This window comes from Euphorbia lathyris, chromosome 2 (assembly GCF_963576675.1).
Source record: "Euphorbia lathyris chromosome 2, ddEupLath1.1, whole genome shotgun sequence".
Classification (NCBI taxonomy): Eukaryota; Viridiplantae; Streptophyta; class Magnoliopsida; order Malpighiales; family Euphorbiaceae; genus Euphorbia; species Euphorbia lathyris.
The window spans coordinates 20,309,986-20,329,932 of record NC_088911.1 but is presented as its reverse complement, the minus strand read 5'-3'; the positions used below and the strand labels follow the sequence as shown (position 1 = coordinate 20,329,932).

The following is a 19,947-nucleotide window of genomic DNA, read 5'->3' as shown; positions in this document are numbered from 1 at the left end:
CAATAACTCCGATACCTATGTGCCACATTGAGTAAAGACTATATGTTCCAAGCATTAAACTCTTCTGAAAGCTGACCTAGGCTCATCTGAATTAGATCTTGGAAGGTCTAGAATTGAACTAAGTCAGTATAGGCATGTCTTATTTTTACTCGATTAAATCTTAAAGGGTTTAGAGTTAATTTAAGTCAACAGATGCAACCCTTACGGGGGAGACAATTCAGAAGAATGAAAAGTGATTCAATCATGGGGAATCTCAATGCCGAGTTCCACAATTAAATATTTTTGCCAACATCAAAATGGGGGAGTTTGTTGAAACACCTTTCCACATGATTTTGATTTGACAAAATTATTTAAGTTAATCCATGATTAAGGGGCAATTAAATTTAAGTGCTTTGGTTTAATTGTACTAATGTGTTTGTTCAATGTTGAGTATAATTTTAAGTGAACAGAAATAAAAAGTACGACAGAATGAAGTCAGCATGAGGCACAGAAGCTGAGTAAAACACGACTCATCATATTAGAAGAAAAGCCATCTTCAGAACGAACGCTTGAAGATGAAGCTGACCAAAGAAGCTGAGTGGAACACAACTCAACATAATAGAAGAAAAGTCTTCTTCAGAACAAATGCTTGAAGACGAAGCTGGCCGAAGAAGCTGAGTAGAATATGACTCAGCCTCGACAGAGACAAAGATCAAAGGCAACGTCTATTAGAGTCAAGCTGAGTATTCACCAGGACAGCGCGAATGATCCGTTTGCAAAAAGACAAGATCCGACAACTGTCTGCACCAATACAGAAGCTTTGGAATTACGCACGGAGACAGTTTCGAGATGCATGGGTCAATTGGCCGTTAGCTAAAATATGAAACTGGCGCTAGAAGACGAACCTGGCGGAAGAAGACAAGCCTGACGCCTGCTAATTTCAAATGATAGGATTGGCCTGCAAAATCTGTATGCTGACTAGTGAATGACGAAAGGAGCCGTTTGAATTCAACGGATACTTCCAGACTCAAATGATTGCCACATCAGGAATTCACTATAAAAGGACAAGTGCTTCACTTGGATCCTTTGTCGAAGTACAAAAAGAAAATAGCATACATACAAAGCATATTCAAATAAGAAAAAGATCTTACACCAAATTTCTATCTCTGTGTAAAAGCTAGATTGAATTTGTATTCATCTAAAGTGTTCTTCATCTAGAAAGAACAAGTTTGTATCAATTGTAAAAATTGAGAGAGTGGTGTTGAGTACTCGGTTTTAGTACTCAGCGGTAGAGAAAATCTAAGTGTTCGGTTATAGCGCTTAGTGGAGTTGAGTAGACGAATAGAGGAAGGTACTCTTGCATATTCAACTGCCTTGTAAACGGTTTGTGCTCTACATTTAAAGAGCTCAGTATTGGATTGAAAAAGCCCGGAAGGATTCTGGGGACTGGACGTAGGCGGTGAGGCCGAACCAGGATAAGTCTGCTGAGTAATTTCTAACTCTCTCTCTCTCTCTCTCTCAATATATATATGTATGTGTTGCTTGTTTAGATCACTCAGGATATAAATTATATAAGCTGACACTGAGTAATCAGAGTGCTGAGTTGGAAGCTGACCTAAGTGTTATTTCCCAACTCGCAAGTAAAACTGTTCTAGTCAGTATCTGACTAAAGCTGTCTTACGTCTCTCTCGGCCGTGCTGACCAAAACTAAGTTAAGTAATTTAAAGAATTGATTAAGTCAGTATAATTAAGCGAAAAAGTTACATTAGTTCCTAACCCCCCTTGGAACTAATTACACGGGACCAACAACAAGTAATGGCTTGAAACTCTAATTTTGTGTCATTTGACTTTTGATATATTATTTGGTTATATTTGAATTGTTTTTTCAATTTATGAAATTTGACGTAATTTGAATGCAATGTTAACATATTCGTTATATGGTTAACACATGACGATATTTTAATACTCGAATATGACATTGAAAATGTTGATCAAGTTACGCCTTTTAATGATAAAATAATCAAATAGAGAGTCAAATAGCTAGTATGGTTGGAGCAAAACATAAATTTGGCTAGCTAAATTTGGCTAAACTAATATTTTATATTATTTTAGAGAGTCAAATAGCTAGTTAGTGTTGGAGATACTCTAAGGATTTTAAAATAAAAACTTATGCGTATAAATTTTTTTAGTTTATTAAAACTTCAGTTTGAAATCTAACTTAAACGATTTGAAATTTTAACTATTCAAATCAATCTTATTTGATATAATTCATTTTTTTAAAAATATATAATTCATCTTCAAATATTATTTTTACATTTATATAATGATTAAATTTAAAGAAAAAAAAGAAAAAGTAGAAAAAAGATACAAAAAGGAAAGAGAAAGAATGAATAAAAAATAGAAATAACTAGTTAAAAAGACTAGCCAAATTTAGCTAGTGAAAATGGCTAGCTATTTATTTTAGAGAGCCATCTCACCTTGTTAGAGTGGTGACTCTCTAAATAGCTAGTTAAATTTGATAATTTAGAGAATCATATCACCTTATTATGAAGCTAAAATTTTCCTGGAAGAAAACCAGGTACCATTAAATTTTCTACAGCCTAACCTACATATAAAACGACATTTTTTAAGAAAAATGACATCAAATTGAATGCAAAAACCTTCCTCAACTAACACCAGCCCAAAAGAGTAGAGATTCCAGGCGTGGCATTTGAAAAAGGCCCCAAAACCCCGAGCCATCGTTAGAAACGAGGCACAGGCACTGCTTCTGCTTGTTGAAAGGTGCTTTTATGGAGTAGAATACTACCCAAATTCACTGTTCCTTTCTTCGTCTACATTCAACTGTAATGGCAACTACCGCCAAATTAGGCTTTCTTACTTCTCTCCATTCTCTCAACAAAGATCTCCCTCTTTTTCCTTCTACCCTCATTCTTCCAAAGCTTTCCTATGCTCCATTTTCTCAGCTTAACTCGACGGTCAAGCTCTCAAGATATGCTTCCATTGTTCCTTCAGTCAGAGCCCAAGGCTCCCCTGGTATCGATTTTTGTTTATTTCTTTGGAATGTGTTACTTAGATTGTGCTAATTTAGAGACAAATCAACTCTATATCTTCAACATCTTATGGTTTTCGTTGTTGATTTTCCGTAGACTATACCCCAGACGCCAAATTCTATAAAGTGGAAGCAATTGTCAGGTTCTATCACGCATCAATTATCATCTTTGAATTTTTTTTGTCCTCTCTTGTGATCCCTTTTGAAGTAGCTTTACCTCTTTTTGCTAAACTGAACTTATTTCAGTTTCCCTTACTGATTCCATCTCTTTCCTTCTTGCTGCTGGATATGGGATTGTAACAGGCCCTGGCGAGTCTCACAGGTTTCCTCGGTAAGAGCTTATAGAATTTGTGCATTGGTTTTGAGTATAATGGCTAAATAATTTTTAAATTTATAGCAAGACTCATAATAGCTTTAACCCTTCAAAATTAGACTTCGTTATTTCATTCCATATCATTAGGCATCCAGTTATAGTTTCTGCTTTACTAATTCATTCACTAGATACTTTTGCTTTGGACTCCGTAAATTTGAAAGGGGTAACAATTTAATAAAATGCTTCTTTCCTTCGTTACATAGGTTTCTCTGAATGTCAAAGGGGTTTTCGCTGTTACTGCATTGCAAAACATATTATAGATGGTACTGATTAGGCGGTTAATTGAAAAGCTCTAACTTTTTGTTTTTCCCTTTTTCCTTAACTGAACAATGAAGTAGGCATAAACATAATATGTATGAGTGCATCTATAAGGATAGTGACTATCAATTGCATGATGTTGCTTTATAATCATGAGGAAGAAGACATCCCATTTATTAACTAACACCCTTAAAATGTGAGGTGGCTATATAGTCAATTGTTTATTTTCTTTTCATGATCAAGCATCAACTTCCATTGTCTTTGCTTTTGTGATGCTGTCCATGATATGCTCTATGCCAGCATTGTCTGACTTGCACATAAATGGAACACTAGCTAATTGTTAAATTTCTAAAAGCCATCATAGTTAGCAAACGACGAGTTGCACAATGTAAGTATTGATACTTATTTCTATTATTTAAATGAAGGCTTTGCTGAAAATTGGTATCAGAGGTGTCACTGTTTCAGATGTGCGAGGCTTTGGTGCTCAAGGTGGTTCAACAGAGAGACAGGGTGGTAAGCTTTTCACTTTGGAACTCTCCAACGTTTCCTCTTTTGGTCAGATGCTCATTTTTCTGAAAGCGTGATGAATTGATTATAGTACTGTCATGGACATTACTTTCTTTCATTTTTGACAACCTGATTTCCATACAGATGCAACAGTATCTTCACTACCATTTGCATCATATTAATGGTTCATAAAGTGATTAAACTATAGTTGTTCCCTTCTATTGTTTATGGTGGTTATAGGCTCCGAATTTTCTGAAGACAAGTTTGTTGCTAAAGTTAAGATGGAGATTGTGGTGAGCAAAGACCAGGTACGATAATATGAACAGTCTAAATGGTAATTCTTTAGTTACAAAATTACTGAATACTTTGGTGTTGTTTGATAAAACTGAAAATTAAGTGCTGAATATTTTAAGTGTTGAAAATATCGAGTGATATAATTATTATAAAAATATTAGTTGATAATGTTTAACTTAAAATGTTAAGTTAAATATTTTTACTTACCAAAATAAGTGTTTTTTAACTTAATTTATTAATTTAAGTGGTGGAAAAATAATTGTTCTCAAACGCACTTCAATTAAATAAGTGCTTAATATTTTAATTTAAGTCATTAAGTGGTTTATCAAACAAGTCCTTTGTCATTGATTGTTCTCCATTATCCTTAGGTTGAAGCTGTTATAGAACAAATAATTGAGGAGGCTAGGACAGGAGAGATTGGAGATGGCAAGATTTTCGGTAAGTGTACAAACTTCTTTACCCATTTATGTGAAGTGATAGATTGATTTTTCTTCGATATCCTTTCCTCCTTACAGCTCTGATCTGCAGTGGAAGTTCTGATATAGATTTTTTATTTTGAAAAAAATCTGCATGATTATTTGGTAGCATATGATAAGAAGAAAGACTTGCATATGGTTTTCATTGACTTGGAGAAAGCATATGATAAGGTACCAAGGGAAGTACTTTGGTGGGCCTTGATAAGGAAAGGCATTTCGCGGAAATATATTGACATCATAAAGGACATGTATGAGGGAGTATGCACGAGTGTACGTACTAGTGTTGGGAAGACTGAAGAGTTTCCTATTACGATTGGAGTGCATCAAGGTTCCGCACTAAGCCCATTTTTTTTTGCCATCGTTATGGATGAACTAACAAGTTCACTTCAAGATGGTATACCATGGTGCATGCTGTTTGCAGATGATATTGTGTTGGTTGAGGAGACGAAAGAAGGAGTGGAGATGAAGTTGGAACTATGGAGGCAAACTCTAGAATCTAGAGGCTTTAAGTTGAGTCGAAGTAAGACAGAATATTTGGAGTGTAAGTTTAGCGGCCGTAGGAGTAGGGAGGCAGGGACAATCATCCTAGATGGGAGAGTTGTTCAGGCCTCGGATTGCTTCCGGTATTTAGGATCTATTATCCAAACGGATGGAGAAGTAGATGGAGATGTTGCTCATAGGATTAAAGCTGGTTGGTCGAAGTGGAAGAGTGCTACGGGTTTCCTTTGTGATCCCGGCATGCCTAATAGATTGAAGGGAAAATTCTACCGGACGGCAATTAGACCAGCATTGTTATATGGTACGGAGTGTTGGGCAGTGAAACACTACCACATCCATAAGATGTCGGTGGCGGAGATGCGTATGTTGAGATGGATGTGTGGTCACACGAGAAAGGACCGGGTGCGTAATGAAATAATTAGGACAAAAGTAGGGGTCACATCTATTGAGAATAAAATGAGAGAAAACCAACTAAGGTGGTTTGGCCATGTGAGACGTAGAGCGCTTGATGCGCCGGTTAGGAGAACCGAAGAGTGGCAAAGGGATGTAGTGGTGAGGGGTAGGGGAAGACCTAAGCAAACTTGGAGGAGGGTGATCGAGAGTGATATGAGTTTATTGGGAATTGAGGAAAATATGGTAGTGGATAGGACGGAGTGGAGGGAGCGAATCTGTGTCGCTGACACGACTTGATTTTCACGGTTTTATATGATGGTTCATGTTAGCCGACCCCGAATCATTTCGGGACTAAGGCTTTGTTGTTGTTGTTGTTGTTGTTTATTTGGTAGCATAATTCACTGCTAGAAAGCTTTAATAATTTAAATACGTACCATGAGAATCGTAAATTTTAGAGCTATCTTTTCTTGACCGGAACTAATTTTCCAACAAGACTACTAGCTGGCTTTTTTTCGTGAGACTTGTGTTTTCTCACATCATTTTGATTTTTGTGTGGCTGCGTACAATCTCACTTAGTATCCTTGAGATCATGTCGTCAACAATAGTTATCATGATAATGGTGCTAGCCTCAATGACTCTATGAGGATTCTACATTTTTATGCAGGCATGAATATGTTAACATGACCTGTCCAACCAAAATATTTATCTACGGATTCATTCTTCTAGCCAAGAACAACAGCTTTCAGTTGTGGGATAGGGGGGAACTGGGTTCAGTAGGTATTCTTTTGTTGACTCATGACTGCTTGTGTCTAGAGGTGGCAATTTCGGATTATCATGTCAAAATCGGGTTATGTTAAACATATGTTCCATATGGTTATATAGAATATAGATGTTAGAAAAATAATAATCGTGGCAACCATGTCGTGGCAGTCAGGTTGTCTGTAAATTATGTCGTGTTGTTGTGTCAGTTGACTGGTGACTCATAGGATCATGAGTAATTGGCCAATAACAAAATTGGTCAAGGCATGCTCCTTCCAGAATATGTTGCTGTAGTATCATGAACGTTTGATGTACCATCATCGAGCCATATTGTGTGGACTTGGTAATTTCAGGGTCATTTGTTATTAGAATCCTACGATTCACGATTTGTACGATTCGAGTCGATTCAGCTCTATTTCGAGCTGAATCTATAGGGCGAATCTAAATTATCACAGAATCTTATGATTCACGATTCGAATCGTACGATTCAAGTCGATTCAGCTCTATTTCGAGCCGGATCTATAGTGCGAATCTAAATTATCACAGATTTCATATTGTTATTTAGGAAAACTATAACTCTAATTAAGGAAGGAGATAAATTAATGGAAAAAAAAACCAATAAGAAATTTGAAGAATAAGAAATAAGATTATTATAATTAATTCATAAATCAAGACATATTAACATGATTTTCCAATTTCAATACGCAAGTCCCATCCCATTTAGAAAACGTCTTTAGTTTGTCGTGGTGCAACAACAGTTGATCAGAACCAAATTATCTTCATCGTCATTCATTAAAAACTTCAACAACAGAAACTAATAAACTCAATCTAGACTAATAATTGATAATATTTTAAGCTTAACATGGGAGAGTTGTTCAGGCATCGGATTGCTTTCGGTATTTAGGATCTATTATCCAAACGGATGGAGAAGTAGATGGAGATGTTGGTCATAGGATTAAATCTGGTTGGGCGAAGTGGAAGAGTACTACAGGTTTTCTTTGTGACCTCGGCATGCCTAATAGATTGAAGAAAAAATTCTACCGCACGGCAATAAGACCAACACTGTTATATGGTACGGAGTGTTGGGCAGTGAAACACTGTCACACTTATAAGATGTCGGTGACGGAGATGCGTATGTTGAGATGGATGTGTGGTCATACGAGAAAGGATCGGGTGAGTAATGAAATAATTAGGACAAAAGTAGGGGTTTACATCTATTGAGAATAAAATGAGGGAAAACCGACTAAGGTGGTTTGGCCATGTAAGACGAAGAGCGCTTGATGCGCCGGTTAGGATGACTGAAGAGTGGCAAAGGGATGTAGTGGTGAGGGGTAGGGGAAGACCTAAGCAAACTTGAAGGAGGGTGATCGAGAGTGATATGAGTTTATTGGGGATTGAGGAAAATATGGTAGTGGACAGGACAGAGTGGAGTGAGAATTTGTGTCGCTGACACGACTTGATTTCACAGTTTTATATGATGGTTCATGTTAGCCGACCTCGAATCATTTTGGGACTAAGGCTTTGTTGTTGTATTATGAATTTGAACTGAATCTTACTATTCAATTCACGAGTCACGATTCACAAAATGTGATTTTGATTCACAAGTCGAATCTCGATTTGACAACTACGGATAGTTGTTATTACTTGATGTGGTATCAAGATGCATAGCTATTTTCTTGAGAGTGAAGGCGCATCAATTGTGGTTATGCTTTTGCATAATGTACTTGATTTAGTCAATACTTTGTGCAGTTATATTTGCCCATACTGGAACTTGCATATTAAGCTTCAATATATAGATAACATGGCCCTCCAGTTATGAGAAAGCTTTGTTATTTCATTAAGCTTGTTGTAATGGTATTCCTTTTGGTTGTGCAGTGGTGCCTGTTTCAGATGTAATAAGAATTCGCACTGGTAATTTACTTGGCTCTTACCTTAAGAACTTAATTACATATAATGAACATCTAAAAGTTTGAAATTTGATTAAAATAGAAGGTGAAAAGCATTTGGTAATGTTTGAAATTTCCAGGTGAGCGCGGAGAGAAGGGTGAGAGGATGACCGGAGGCCGATCCGACATGACTTCTTTTGCTTGAGTTGTTTGAACTTTGAACGGCAATGTGTTGTGCTCTTAGATTAGCATCAAACTTGTGTATTTAATACTTGGAGGATTAAATACTCCCTAATGTACTTGTAAATCATTTTATGCCCTTTGTATTCTATGATGAATAAACCGGAAAAAAAAAGAAAAAAAAGAAAAGAGAACCAATTTGTTGGAAGTGCAAAAATAAGAAGAGAAGGTTCAGTGCTTCCAATTTGGTGTACATGGCTACATGCTGTCTTGTTATATACATATTAAGCAAGAGTGGGTGTAGTTAGCTGTCTCATCTTAATAAAACATGGCATGTTCGAGATCCTTTTGCGTAGGTAAGGAAGGTGGTTTAGATGTCAATGGACCATTGATATTTTTTCATTTTGGGTCCTGCAAAGACACAGCTGTGACATGTGGATGCATTATGGCCTCTTCTGTCAGTATACGTAAATCCTTTCTCAATGTAGGAAAAAAATGGCTGTTTCTGTAACGAGTGTTATTATGAGTAGTAAGGTTATGTTAAACACCATATTTCTCATTTCATATGTGGAATTACAAACTATTTAAATCAACTGTGATATGTAATGGTGAATTTAAAAAAATTTCTTCTGTAAAGGTGAGAAATGATACTTTTTACGGTGTACATTATGCAATGAATTCGACCATACATAAAAGGAAATACATACTATTTTATTAAAATGAAAAAGGCTTAAAACATTATCCGGTCCCTGATCTATCCAAAATTTTGGCTTTTGGTCTCTGATCTATTATTTGGTAATATTTGCCTTCTGATTTATCCAAAATACTTATTTCACCACTTATCTATTATTTGGTTACATTTGCCCATGACCTATCCAAAATTGGTGAAATCTCAACCGATGTGAATGGTTGAGATTTTACAAATTTTGGGTAGGTCACGGGGTAAATATAACCAAATAATAGGTTAGGGTGCAAAAATAACATTTTTGATAGGTTAGGGGACAAATGTTACTAAATAATAGATCAAGAATTAAAACCAACATTTTGGATAGATCGGAGATCAAATGGTGCTTTAATTCAATGAAAAATGATTGATGTAAAAAAAGCAATATAAATATAAAAATTCCACTCAGGTTACTAAAACGATACTATACTTCATAAAGCAAAAGGAGAACCATTGGATATAAATGACTTATAAGCATCTGATTTAGAGTTGTTAAATCATTACAAGAGATTGAGCATTTCTACATGAGACTCTCACTTTGGCTGGGCTCCCAACACAATGCTGCTGCGAAAGAATCCAATCTTGTATCTCTATAGTTTTAACATGAGTTATATTGAACGATACTATGTCAGAGACTTTTTCACCCTTTAAGAGGTATTTGACAAGACGATCCCATATCCCTATACCTTTTTGTGTTAGCTGGGGAACAGCTGACTCACCTAATCCAAGATGCAATCATGAATAATAAACTCTACCTAGTCAAAATTGGAAAGTTATGTCCGGCTATATCACACTTGTTCTTTGCGGATGACGTTCATCTCTTCTTAGAAGGTGATGAGGAACAATTACAAGTCCTCATGGATATTTTATATAAATTCTGCTCAGCATCAGGCCATAAATTGAACATCTAGAAGTCTCGACTGTACTGCTCCAAAAACATATCGAGAAGCCTTTGTAATTGACTTAGTCTAACCTGCAAAATCCCATTAATGTCTTCATTAGGGAATTACCTCGGTGTCCCCTCACTCAGTGGTTAGATAACCAAATTATCCTTCAAGAATCTCATGGACTTAGTCCACTCGAAGCTTGCTATATGGAAGTAAACTCCCTTTCCCTAGCAGGTCGAATGACATTATCCAGTCAATTACATGTACTACCCCTAACCATCTTATGCAAACTAATACGCTACATACCTTGGTGAATGTGGAACTAGACAAGATGAATAGTTAGCGTGCCAACCTAAAGATTTGGGCTCCTAATGAAGATCATTTGGCGGGTTTGGAAAGAGCTAACCACTTTTTAGGTCCGTTTAATCCACGATAAATATTTACGGATGAGATTTTTTGAGGTACTAAGGGTAGGGTGAAACAATGCTCCTTCCTATGGAAAAGCACCCATCCTGTGTTCAATGATTTTTGCAGATGATGCGGGCATCTCCTCCAAGAATCCAAGTCAAGATGGAAGAATGTCTCACACGACGTGTAACATCAGCAACATGACGTGTGGATGACTTGTTAAAGCTCCTGAAACTTTTGTGATAATTCACACGACATGTGGCTTTCCTCACACGCCGTGACCTGTTTGGAGAGGCTATCAAAGACAACCCTTGTGTGATTGTTCGAGTTGCTTGAGTTTCAGCTACACTGCGTGTCAGACAGACCACACGCTGTGTGAGATTGCTTCCTCACTAAGGAGACAAGCCTGCCATAACCCTGCTTCATTATATTTACTATTTTACCACTCTATAATTATTGTTTTGCTATTAAGGCTTATTTAATGCTTTGCCATTTATCCTTTCTAACTCACTTTACTTCTATTTAGCTAGTTATGGGTTGTAACCCTAGTGAGGGCTTTATTGTCTTTTGTTTATCTTTTGGGGGAGGTATTTAAACCCCAAACTTTGTAAGGATGATCATCTTTTAATCAATCAAACATAAATACTATTGAGAGCAAGGTTTTATAACTCTATTTGGGATTCACTCTTTCTAGTTTAGCTAGTGAAGAACCTCTTTTGTTGATTTATGATCAATATCAACACTCTCATTATTAATCCGCATCAGTTGATATCAAAGCCAATTGTTTTCCTAACCCGAGATTTCTTTTGGCAATGGTTGAACCGAGGCTACCGCAAGAATCAATGGAATCCACTGACAAGAGATTTGAAGAACTTAAAGAGCTCATCATGGAGCAAAGTCAGATTCAAATGGAAGGGCAAAGACGTTTTGAAGAGAAAATACGAGCCTCCATTGAAAACTTCAAGCTAGAGGTGCAGGCTATGAACCAACAATCCGCCAGAGGTCCTAACTGAAGGCAAGAAGAGATTCCCATACCACAACCCCAAAGGCAACCCACATCGCCACCAAGGCGGAATACATCACCACAGCAACCACATCAAGCGGACCTTAGAGCTCACGAGGTTAGGACCGAACTACAGTAAAACCTCTATATAGGAATACACTTGGGACTGAGTAATTTGTATAACAATTGAGAGGTTATTACTAAATAGAGTTTGGTTATAGAGGTTATTACCAAGTTCGGACAGAGTTTTTTATAACAAAATAGAGATTATTCCTATATAGAGTATTCCTATATAAAGACTTTACTGTATGTTATCATTCATAATGAAGATAGTGATAACGATGATTTTGATTATGCTGGGTATGCTATATGGTAGAAATGTGAAAAATGTTGATAATGTTGGTGTAGTTGGTAATAGACATGTGGATATTTTTGGGGGAAACCCGTATCTTGATAATGAACATGTTAGGACTGGATATATTGGAAACTTCGATCGGGATGACGCCTTCAAGCTTAACTTACCTTAGTTCGGGGTAAATTGGATATAGAGGGGTTTCTAAATTGATTGTCTGAAGTGGAGAGATTCTTTGAATATGTCGATATTCTGGATGAGCAAAAAGTTTGATTAGTAGCTTATCATTTGAAGGGAGAAGTTTCGGTTTGGTGAAATCAAATAAAGGAGGAAAGAAAAATAGAGAAAATGGAACCAATTAGATCTTGACTTCTCTATCACTAGACTAATATCATCGGACTATAAAGACGATGTTGAGGGAGCAGTTTCTATCGCGGGTCTCGTTTTGGACGATATCACATGGTTAATTTTATTGATCTTATAATGATAAAACGAGACAAGTTTCAATAGCTATCCAGAAGTATTAAAGTTTGTAAACATGTTCATCATTCTGCTTGGTGTCCTTACTTGATAAAGGACAAGTGTCTCTCGGGATCGGGAATTCCCTATCCACAACCTGGAAACAGGAGCCCTCGCTCCCAAACAAATCGCGATCCCAAGTTGAAAAAAATCTTGCTGCAGGCCGAAGGCCCAATTCCAAAGCTTAACGTTAACGGCGTAACTTATGGACCAAAAACTAGCTTGAATCGAAGTGACACGCTTTAACGGAGCGTTTGTGATAGTTAGGAAAAAGCCCAATCTGGGAACACAGTCCTATAAATATACTATGTTATACGGTGTAGATATTACCGTGAAGGACAGCTCTTTATTTTTTAATTTTCCTCATTTGGTGGTGAGGAGGAGGTAGTAGATCTCATATTTGCTCTTGGCTCTTCTTTCAGGTAACTTTCTTCTGTTTCTCCATCCTCACATCCTCTCATTTCCTTCTTAAATTAATACTTTCCTATTGTTTCCTTTCATTTCTATCTGATCTCAGTGCCTACAATTCAGGTGTTCTTTCTCTTTGTTCAATTGTTGATTGTTTTTGTTGTTTTTTCATCTGATCTCTAAGTTTCTATCAGGATTCTGGTTTCTAATGGCTTGATCGTAGACATTGATTCACAATTTTGAATTCTACATGTGTCGATCTCTGATTCTTTTCACCTTGTTTTGCGTGATTGAAAGTATTGGATTTGTACATATATGTATGAAATCTATATAATATGCGCTTGATCTACGAGTGAATGGGTCAATTTTGAGTTCTAAGCTGCCATTCTTAACAGATTGCATTGTTTTATCTCGTGAGCGCCTCTGCGCTGATCGATTGCAATATATTCGTAAATCTTTCTGTTTGTATGATTTGAAAGTTTGCAAACAAACAGTTTTATTATCTTCCTTTTCATGGAGTAAATACATCTTAATTTTATATGATCGCGTTTATTTTTTTAAGTTTGGTATGCAGATTGTTTGCTGATGAGATATCATTCACTTTTTTTTATGCAAATTTCTGTCTGTGGCTCCATAGGACGCTTTCAAAATGGCTATAAATTATAATAATGTGCAGTTCTGAAGCTGTGTTTTATTATGATTTAATTAGTGAAAGCATACGAGTTTTTATAGCGTCTTATCCATTATGTGGTGAAACTTATCGTTATGGAAGTAGCATGAGTTGGGATTATCAATGATTTGGTTTTCTATTTGTTGGAAGCAGGTCTGAAAACATGGGGCTGTCTTTCACTAAGTTGTTCAGCAGGCTTTTTGCCAAGAAAGAGATGCGTATACTGATGGTGGGTCTCGATGCGGCTGGTAAGACCACCATCCTCTATAAGCTCAAGCTCGGAGAGATTGTCACCACCATCCCTACTATCGGTAAGATTGATTTAATGTTGGCTCTTTTGATCTTGAATGTTTCACAGCCTTAGGAGGCAATTAATTGGTGGATGTTTTCTGTGACGTTTCATCAGCATGGCGTTTTTTGAAAAATGAATCTTTTATTGCTCCTGGTGAAATGTGTGCAGCATCTTAACTTCTGATCTGGGAATTGATCTTTGTTGTGAGTTTTACATTGTCCTTATGGATGGCAATGATAGTGATTTTGTTGGAATTGGTTGATTTATGGAATTAGCCTTGGGTGCAGAGCTTTCTTTTTTTATTTTGTTAGAAGCAGTCAATTTAATTCCAAACATTTTTTTGTTTAGGCCATCGGGGAGAATGGCAACATGTAGGGGTACCTGCACAATCACCCTACCCAAACTGGAATCCGATAAAAAAATATTATACCCAAACCTGATGAATAGTATACACATACTACTCGCATCCTGCTCCTAACCCATTATCAATACCCGCTTAATACTAAAAAATTAAATAATCGAATAAAATTATTATAAATTTAATTTATATTAGCATTATATTTTCATACAAAATAAGAACTTGCATCTTTATAAAATATAATTAATATTGAATCAGATTATTATATAAAATTTATATTTTGTATTGTTATTTGTATTTAAGTAAAATTATATTATATGTGTATATATCCGGATTCAGCTGGTGGGTACACAAGGGGTATATCCGACCCCGGCTCGGGTATATTTTCTATATCACAAACTGTTCCAAACTCTATTATATTGGATCTAGGTAGTCCCATTAGGGTTAGGTTGGGTACCCGGAAATATCCATCCCACTACCAACTGTAATTTGCTCTGTTCCTACTAGCGTTTATTAATGATTATGGTTCAGTTATGTTTCTTACATGAAACCTTCTTTGACTAATCTTTTAACCAGGTTTTAATGTGGAGACTGTGGAATACAAGAACATTAGCTTCACTGTTTGGGATGTTGGAGGTCAGGACAAGGTATGTATAGTTATTCCTTAAACCGCTTATCTTAATGCTACTTTATTCCTGCCTTGGCGGAATTTGTGTCTACTGATTTTGTAATTTTCACATTCTTCTTTCCATCAATTGCATAGAGTGCTAGGTGAGTCAAAGTAATGTCTGCCTTCAGACCTTGACCTTCGCTTTAAAAAGTTTCTCTTCATGTAGTTGTTGGTGCTTATGGACGGTCAAGTGCTGATTTGATTTACTCCATCAGCACTTAACATATTCATAAGCTACAGTATCTCAGCCATTGTGCGTTACTTTGCGTTCCTTGATTATCAACTATCAAATGATAAAAATCTTGTGCAGTGGCTCACATTTTGAGGGTTATATTTATAGTAAAGGAATATACAGTGTTAGCATGTGCAGCATTCTTCTCAGTGTAGTTTTGTTCAAATAAATTGTTATTGTATATTTTTTAACATATCAATACATCATTTATAAAGGTTTAAGTTTGTGCTAAATTGTTCATACCTTTTCATTTTTAAAGATTCGACCATTGTGGAGACATTACTTCCAAAACACACAAGGGCTTATCTTTGTGGTTGATAGCAATGACAGAGACCGTGTGGTTGAAGCTAGGGATGAGCTACACAGAATGTTGAATGAGGTATTAAAGAAATTCTAAATTTCTCCTTATGATAAATAAAAAGTTAGTATCTATGGATCTTTTTTCAAGCTGTCAGTGATCAGGAACATGCCTTTTCATTGATTTTTGAATTCCATATGGTTTTCCTGTGGTCTGATGTTACTTCTATTGGCAGGATGAGTTAAGGGATGCAGTTCTGCTTGTATTCGCAAACAAACAAGATCTTCCAAACGCAATGAATGCTGCTGAAATAACTGATAAGCTTGGACTTCACTCCCTCCGCCAACGCCACTGGTAAGAGAAATGAGATTCCGAAACCCCCACTTAACCTACTGGTTTTTTTGGCTCATCCACTCACGTGCACGTTGGTTGTTACTTCAGGTACATCCAGAGCACATGTGCCACTTCTGGTGAAGGGCTGTATGAGGGACTGGACTGGCTCTCTAACAATATTGCAAACAAGGTAGAAACATGAAAATAATAGTGTATAATCATAATTAAGTTGCTTTGATTGGAAGTTTATATATTTCTGTTAAATCTTAACTGCAGGCATAGAAGCCATAACCCGGAGTTTTGGATTGGCAAAGTACTCGAAAATATATATAGTTGATAGTGCTCCTTGTGTTTTGATTTTTTGTTCTTTCTTTACAACCTTTAGCGGTTGCACCTGTTTTAACTTCGTTTTTCCTTTCTCTTGCAAACACTGCAATTTGTTTTTGTAGCTTCAGAATAATTCATAAATTTGCATTATTTTTCATCTTGACATCCATCCTAGTAGCATTTATGTGTTTATTGGATGCTTTTGTAAGGTAATGGATATTGAGGCAGTTTGTTTTCCTCTTTTACTGCCTTCGGAGTCATTTTCTCCCCCCTTCCCCGTTCCCTTTAACAATTGCCATTTTATAATACCACTAGTAGGAGTAATTGGAAAATTGAATATCGAACCAAAACTAGGCCGAGACATAGGCTAATGTCTACTTGTATTGCCCAATGTTTAAGAAAACGACTGTCTATACTTAACGCTCGAAATTAAGAAATCGTTCAAATTTTCTCGGGTGTTTTTTAGTGCCTAGGTGGTAATCGGAACAATAAATTTATGTTTTATAGTTTTAGACGAATTATATTACTTTATGGACATTTTTTTTTACTAAAAGTATTTTCAATAATATTGTCCTTTTTCAAGAAAGGAGAATTTCATTAAAAACCAAGAGAATAAAATATCATCTAATAATCTTACAAAAGGAGGACCGTGAAGCTAGAAGGAAGGAATAGCATATAAACGAGATGCCCGAGCAATACAATGAGCAACTTGATTAGCTTGTCTTGGAACAAAATAAATGCTAAAGCCAATACACTGTTAGTAAGGGACTGGCAATTGGATAATAAAACCAAACTCAAAACTTTGAACCAATCATCCCATTGAGATCGTCCACCACTAGCTTGGCGTCAGATTCGATAAAAAAACATTATAGTATGTTGGGCCTTCGGTTAGGAAAGAGCTTTGTGAATAAACAAAGTTTCAACAAATATTATGCATTAAGAAGTCCAGAAAAAAGTTTTGAGCCACATCCAAAAACATTCATACGGTTGTCACGGAACACAAATCCACGACCAATGTTAGAGTCATCAGTGAAGGTAACTATATCAATGTCCATGTTTAGGAAAAGGGGAGGGGGATGTTGCTAGTGGTGGGGCTGTAGCAACAGAAGGGACAAGCTTAACCAAAGTAGTAAAGCTAGAGTTTCGCCGAATACAGACGATCTTGCACCTCCAAATAGCCCACAAAGTCATACAACAATTTTCAACAGCCAAGGAGCGAGTGGAGTCGAGCAAGAAGGTAAACCACTCCAAGAAGTCAGTAACAGACATGAATCCCAAATCGGTGTTTAGAGCACTCCAACAATCCAAGGCAAACACATAATCAATGAAGAGATGCAGGCAATGGGTGCTCTCCAACTTTATTACATCAAGCACAAAGATTAGGAATATTGAGGCTTTAAGGAAGAGGTGTTTCCAGAGAGGGAGGATGCATAACTTCCATAAAAGATTTTAACTTATGAGAGAGATGGAGTTTTAAAAAAGGGCAAAGGAAACAAAGTGATCATCAGATTACTGTCAAAAAGGCCAATATTCACAAGGAATCGATTGCCATACCGGACGCCGTACCTTCCATTAGTACCATGATGTCACCTCAATCTATGTTCGAGAGTAGAAGTACCCCCTATAAGGTGAGGAATTGTCTGAACGTCTCCGTTTGAAAACAACTTCCACCGCCAGACACCACGTTTGATGTTCCTTCAATCTCTTATCTCCGCAGCCACAAATTCCTAATTTAGGGCCATTTGCTTCAGTTGTTCTTATTTACTGTTTTACTGTTGCTGATAGGTAGTAGATATTAGTTGTTTTTTTTTTGCAAAAAGTAGTTGTTTCGGAATTTTACAAAACATTTTCTATCTTTTATTTAGTATTGAAAGAAAAAAAGCAGTTCCGAAAAACGGAAACAAATTGGTAGTTATTGTTTATAACTTTGATTGGATAAAAAATTGATACCCTATGATTAAAATTGAAAATAGTAATTGATTTAAATTGCACATTATTTAGTTTGATATATTTTTCAATCTACTATTAATATTTTGATTGCTTAATTTAATTTAAGAGTTGATAAATTTATTTTATTGGAAATCCTATTTTTTAGGAGAAAGTTCAAATAAAACCCTTGTGGTTTCACTAATTTTCAGATAAAGAACTGTGGTTTACTTTTTGTCAAAACGAGGATTGAGGTTTCGCACTTTTAATAATGCTATTAAAACTATCTTTAACGACCTGAAAATGAAAATTTTCAAGAATTAAAGTTGTTCAATGTCATATTTTCTATGGAACTACATTTTCGATTTTAGAAAATCATGTTTTTTGGAACTTTCTCTCTCTAAACATTAACTTTCTCTCTCTTTACCAAAGGTCATCTAAATAATCTCGAAATAAAAAAGTTGAAGAATTAAAGTTGCTTAGAATATTAGTAGTTCTTAAAATATGTCATTTTTGAATTTGTTAAGGGTGATTTTAATATTATCAATCGAAAAAGTCCTTATTTTGCTAAAATTGAAAACCTCAGTTCTCGTTTTGACAAAAAGTAAACCACAGTCCTTTATCTGAAAATTAGTGAAACAACAGGGGTTTTATTTAAACTTTACCCTTTTTTTTATATAGGAATCAGTTAATTCTATTAAAATTGGATAGTGTCGGTTACCTATAAAATCAGTAATTGTTGTCATCCCTACACGTGACTACTTTTTCTCCCAATTAGTAAATAAACTATCTTAAAATAAAAATTCAGCAATTTTTTTTATAGTTTTATACAATGTTATAAAATACGCTAACTGCTAGTTGGGCGAACATGTCCATCGAAAAATAATCAAGAATTAGTCGAGGATTATCGAATTTTTATTTTTGTATTTTTTATTTGTTAATTAACAAATTATTATATAAATTCAATTAAAACATGCATTATACTATTTAAAAATAATAATATAAAATTATTTAATATGAAAAAACATGTATATTTGTAATATATATTTTTTAAAAATATAAAAATATCAACCTTTCAATAACAATATCATTGAAATAGTAACAATTTCATCGCCGCTTAGGCGGCGTCGAGGCGGTCTAGGCAGAATCGAGACGTTTAAAAATTGCATAGGGGCCAAAAAACGTCTGAAGGTATTAATCTAATAAAACTAGGCGTATTCTCAATTTCAAACGCTTAGATCGTCTAGACGACATTCATTTTGAACAGTGATTATATATCCACAAAAGTAATTAGTTAAAGTTTTTTTTTTTTTTTTTTTTTTTGAAAGAAGTAATTAGTTAAAGTTATTACTATTATTATCCAATATTTAGGTAAGATTGCCCTGCCTTATCAATGGTAAGATTGTTGCCGGATGTGTTCTTAGAGATGCGGGGGGTGCCTGGCTTTCTGGGTTCACCCAGAATCTGGGATTGGGCTCTTCCTTTTCTGCGGAACTTTGAGGTATTCTCTCTGGTATCAAGCTTGCTAAAAGCCTGGGTGTTAAGAGGTTATCTGTGGAGTCTGATAACATGGAGGCCATCAAAATGATTTCTGATAATCATGCTATTTGTCTTAATAGCCGCAACCTTATCAAAGCTATTAAAAGGCTGTGCTCGTCTTTTGATTTCTTAGAGTTCACTCACATTTTCAGAGAACAGAACCGAGTTGCGGATCGCTTGGCTGTGGCTGGCCATGAGGGGATGTTAGGTATTACTGCCCTTTCTGATCCCCCTATCTTTCTCTCTTCTCTTCTTTTAGAGGATAGGATTGAGGTTAGCTTTCCTAAACTAATCCTCCAAGTTAATTGGTCTTTGTTTTTTGTTTGTTTGTTTTCCTTTCCTGTTTCTA

At 35.9% G+C, this 19,947-nt stretch overlaps 2 protein-coding genes across 5 annotated transcripts; both read left to right on the top strand.

Moving 5' to 3' along the window:
• Positions 1 to 2,626: 2,626 nt before the first annotated feature.
• Positions 2,627 to 8,997, top strand: LOC136217160 (nitrogen regulatory protein P-II homolog). The gene is made up of 8 exons (XM_066003748.1): positions 2,627 to 3,012; positions 3,126 to 3,171; positions 3,332 to 3,359; positions 4,085 to 4,172; positions 4,407 to 4,474; positions 4,829 to 4,898; positions 8,462 to 8,497; positions 8,613 to 8,997. The coding sequence occupies exons 1-8, from the start codon at positions 2,826 to 2,828 to the stop codon at positions 8,675 to 8,677; spliced, it is 588 nt and encodes a 195-aa protein (XP_065859820.1). The 5' UTR covers positions 2,627 to 2,825; the 3' UTR covers positions 8,678 to 8,997.
• A 3,837-nt stretch (positions 8,998 to 12,834) lies between these two features.
• LOC136217158 (ADP-ribosylation factor) lies at positions 12,835 to 16,378 on the top strand. 4 transcript variants are annotated; one of them, XM_066003747.1, is made up of 7 exons: positions 12,835 to 12,967; positions 13,777 to 13,934; positions 14,850 to 14,920; positions 15,435 to 15,554; positions 15,709 to 15,827; positions 15,915 to 15,996; positions 16,083 to 16,378. In XM_066003747.1, exons 2-7 carry the CDS (start codon positions 13,787 to 13,789, stop codon positions 16,086 to 16,088), a joined length of 546 nt encoding a protein of 181 aa, XP_065859819.1. In that variant the 5' UTR covers positions 12,835 to 12,967; positions 13,777 to 13,786; the 3' UTR covers positions 16,089 to 16,378. The 4 variants fall into 4 exon arrangements, with proteins under 4 accessions (XP_065859819.1, XP_065859816.1, XP_065859817.1 ...); XM_066003744.1 differs by lacking the exon at positions 16,083 to 16,378 and having other exon boundaries at positions 15,915 to 16,008; XM_066003745.1 differs by lacking the exon at positions 16,083 to 16,378 and having other exon boundaries at positions 12,858 to 12,967; positions 13,774 to 13,934; positions 15,915 to 16,008.
• Positions 16,379 to 19,947: the final 3,569 nt, after the last annotated feature.

Coding starts and splice junctions, on each gene's coding strand:
- LOC136217158 (XM_066003744.1), top strand. CDS start 13,787: ATGGGGCTGTCTTTCACTAAGTTGTTCAGCAGGCTTTTTGCCAAGAAA. Junction 14,921..15,434: donor ATGTTGGAGGTCAGGACAAG/GTATGTATAGTT, acceptor TCATTTTTAAAG/ATTCGACCATTGTGGAGACA. Junction 15,555..15,708: donor TACACAGAATGTTGAATGAG/GTATTAAAGAAA, acceptor TTCTATTGGCAG/GATGAGTTAAGGGATGCAGT.
- LOC136217160 (XM_066003748.1), top strand. CDS start 2,826: ATGGCAACTACCGCCAAATTAGGCTTTCTTACTTCTCTCCATTCTCTC. Junction 3,172..3,331: donor AAAGTGGAAGCAATTGTCAG/GTTCTATCACGC, acceptor GGATTGTAACAG/GCCCTGGCGAGTCTCACAGG. Junction 8,498..8,612: donor TGTAATAAGAATTCGCACTG/GTAATTTACTTG, acceptor TGAAATTTCCAG/GTGAGCGCGGAGAGAAGGGT.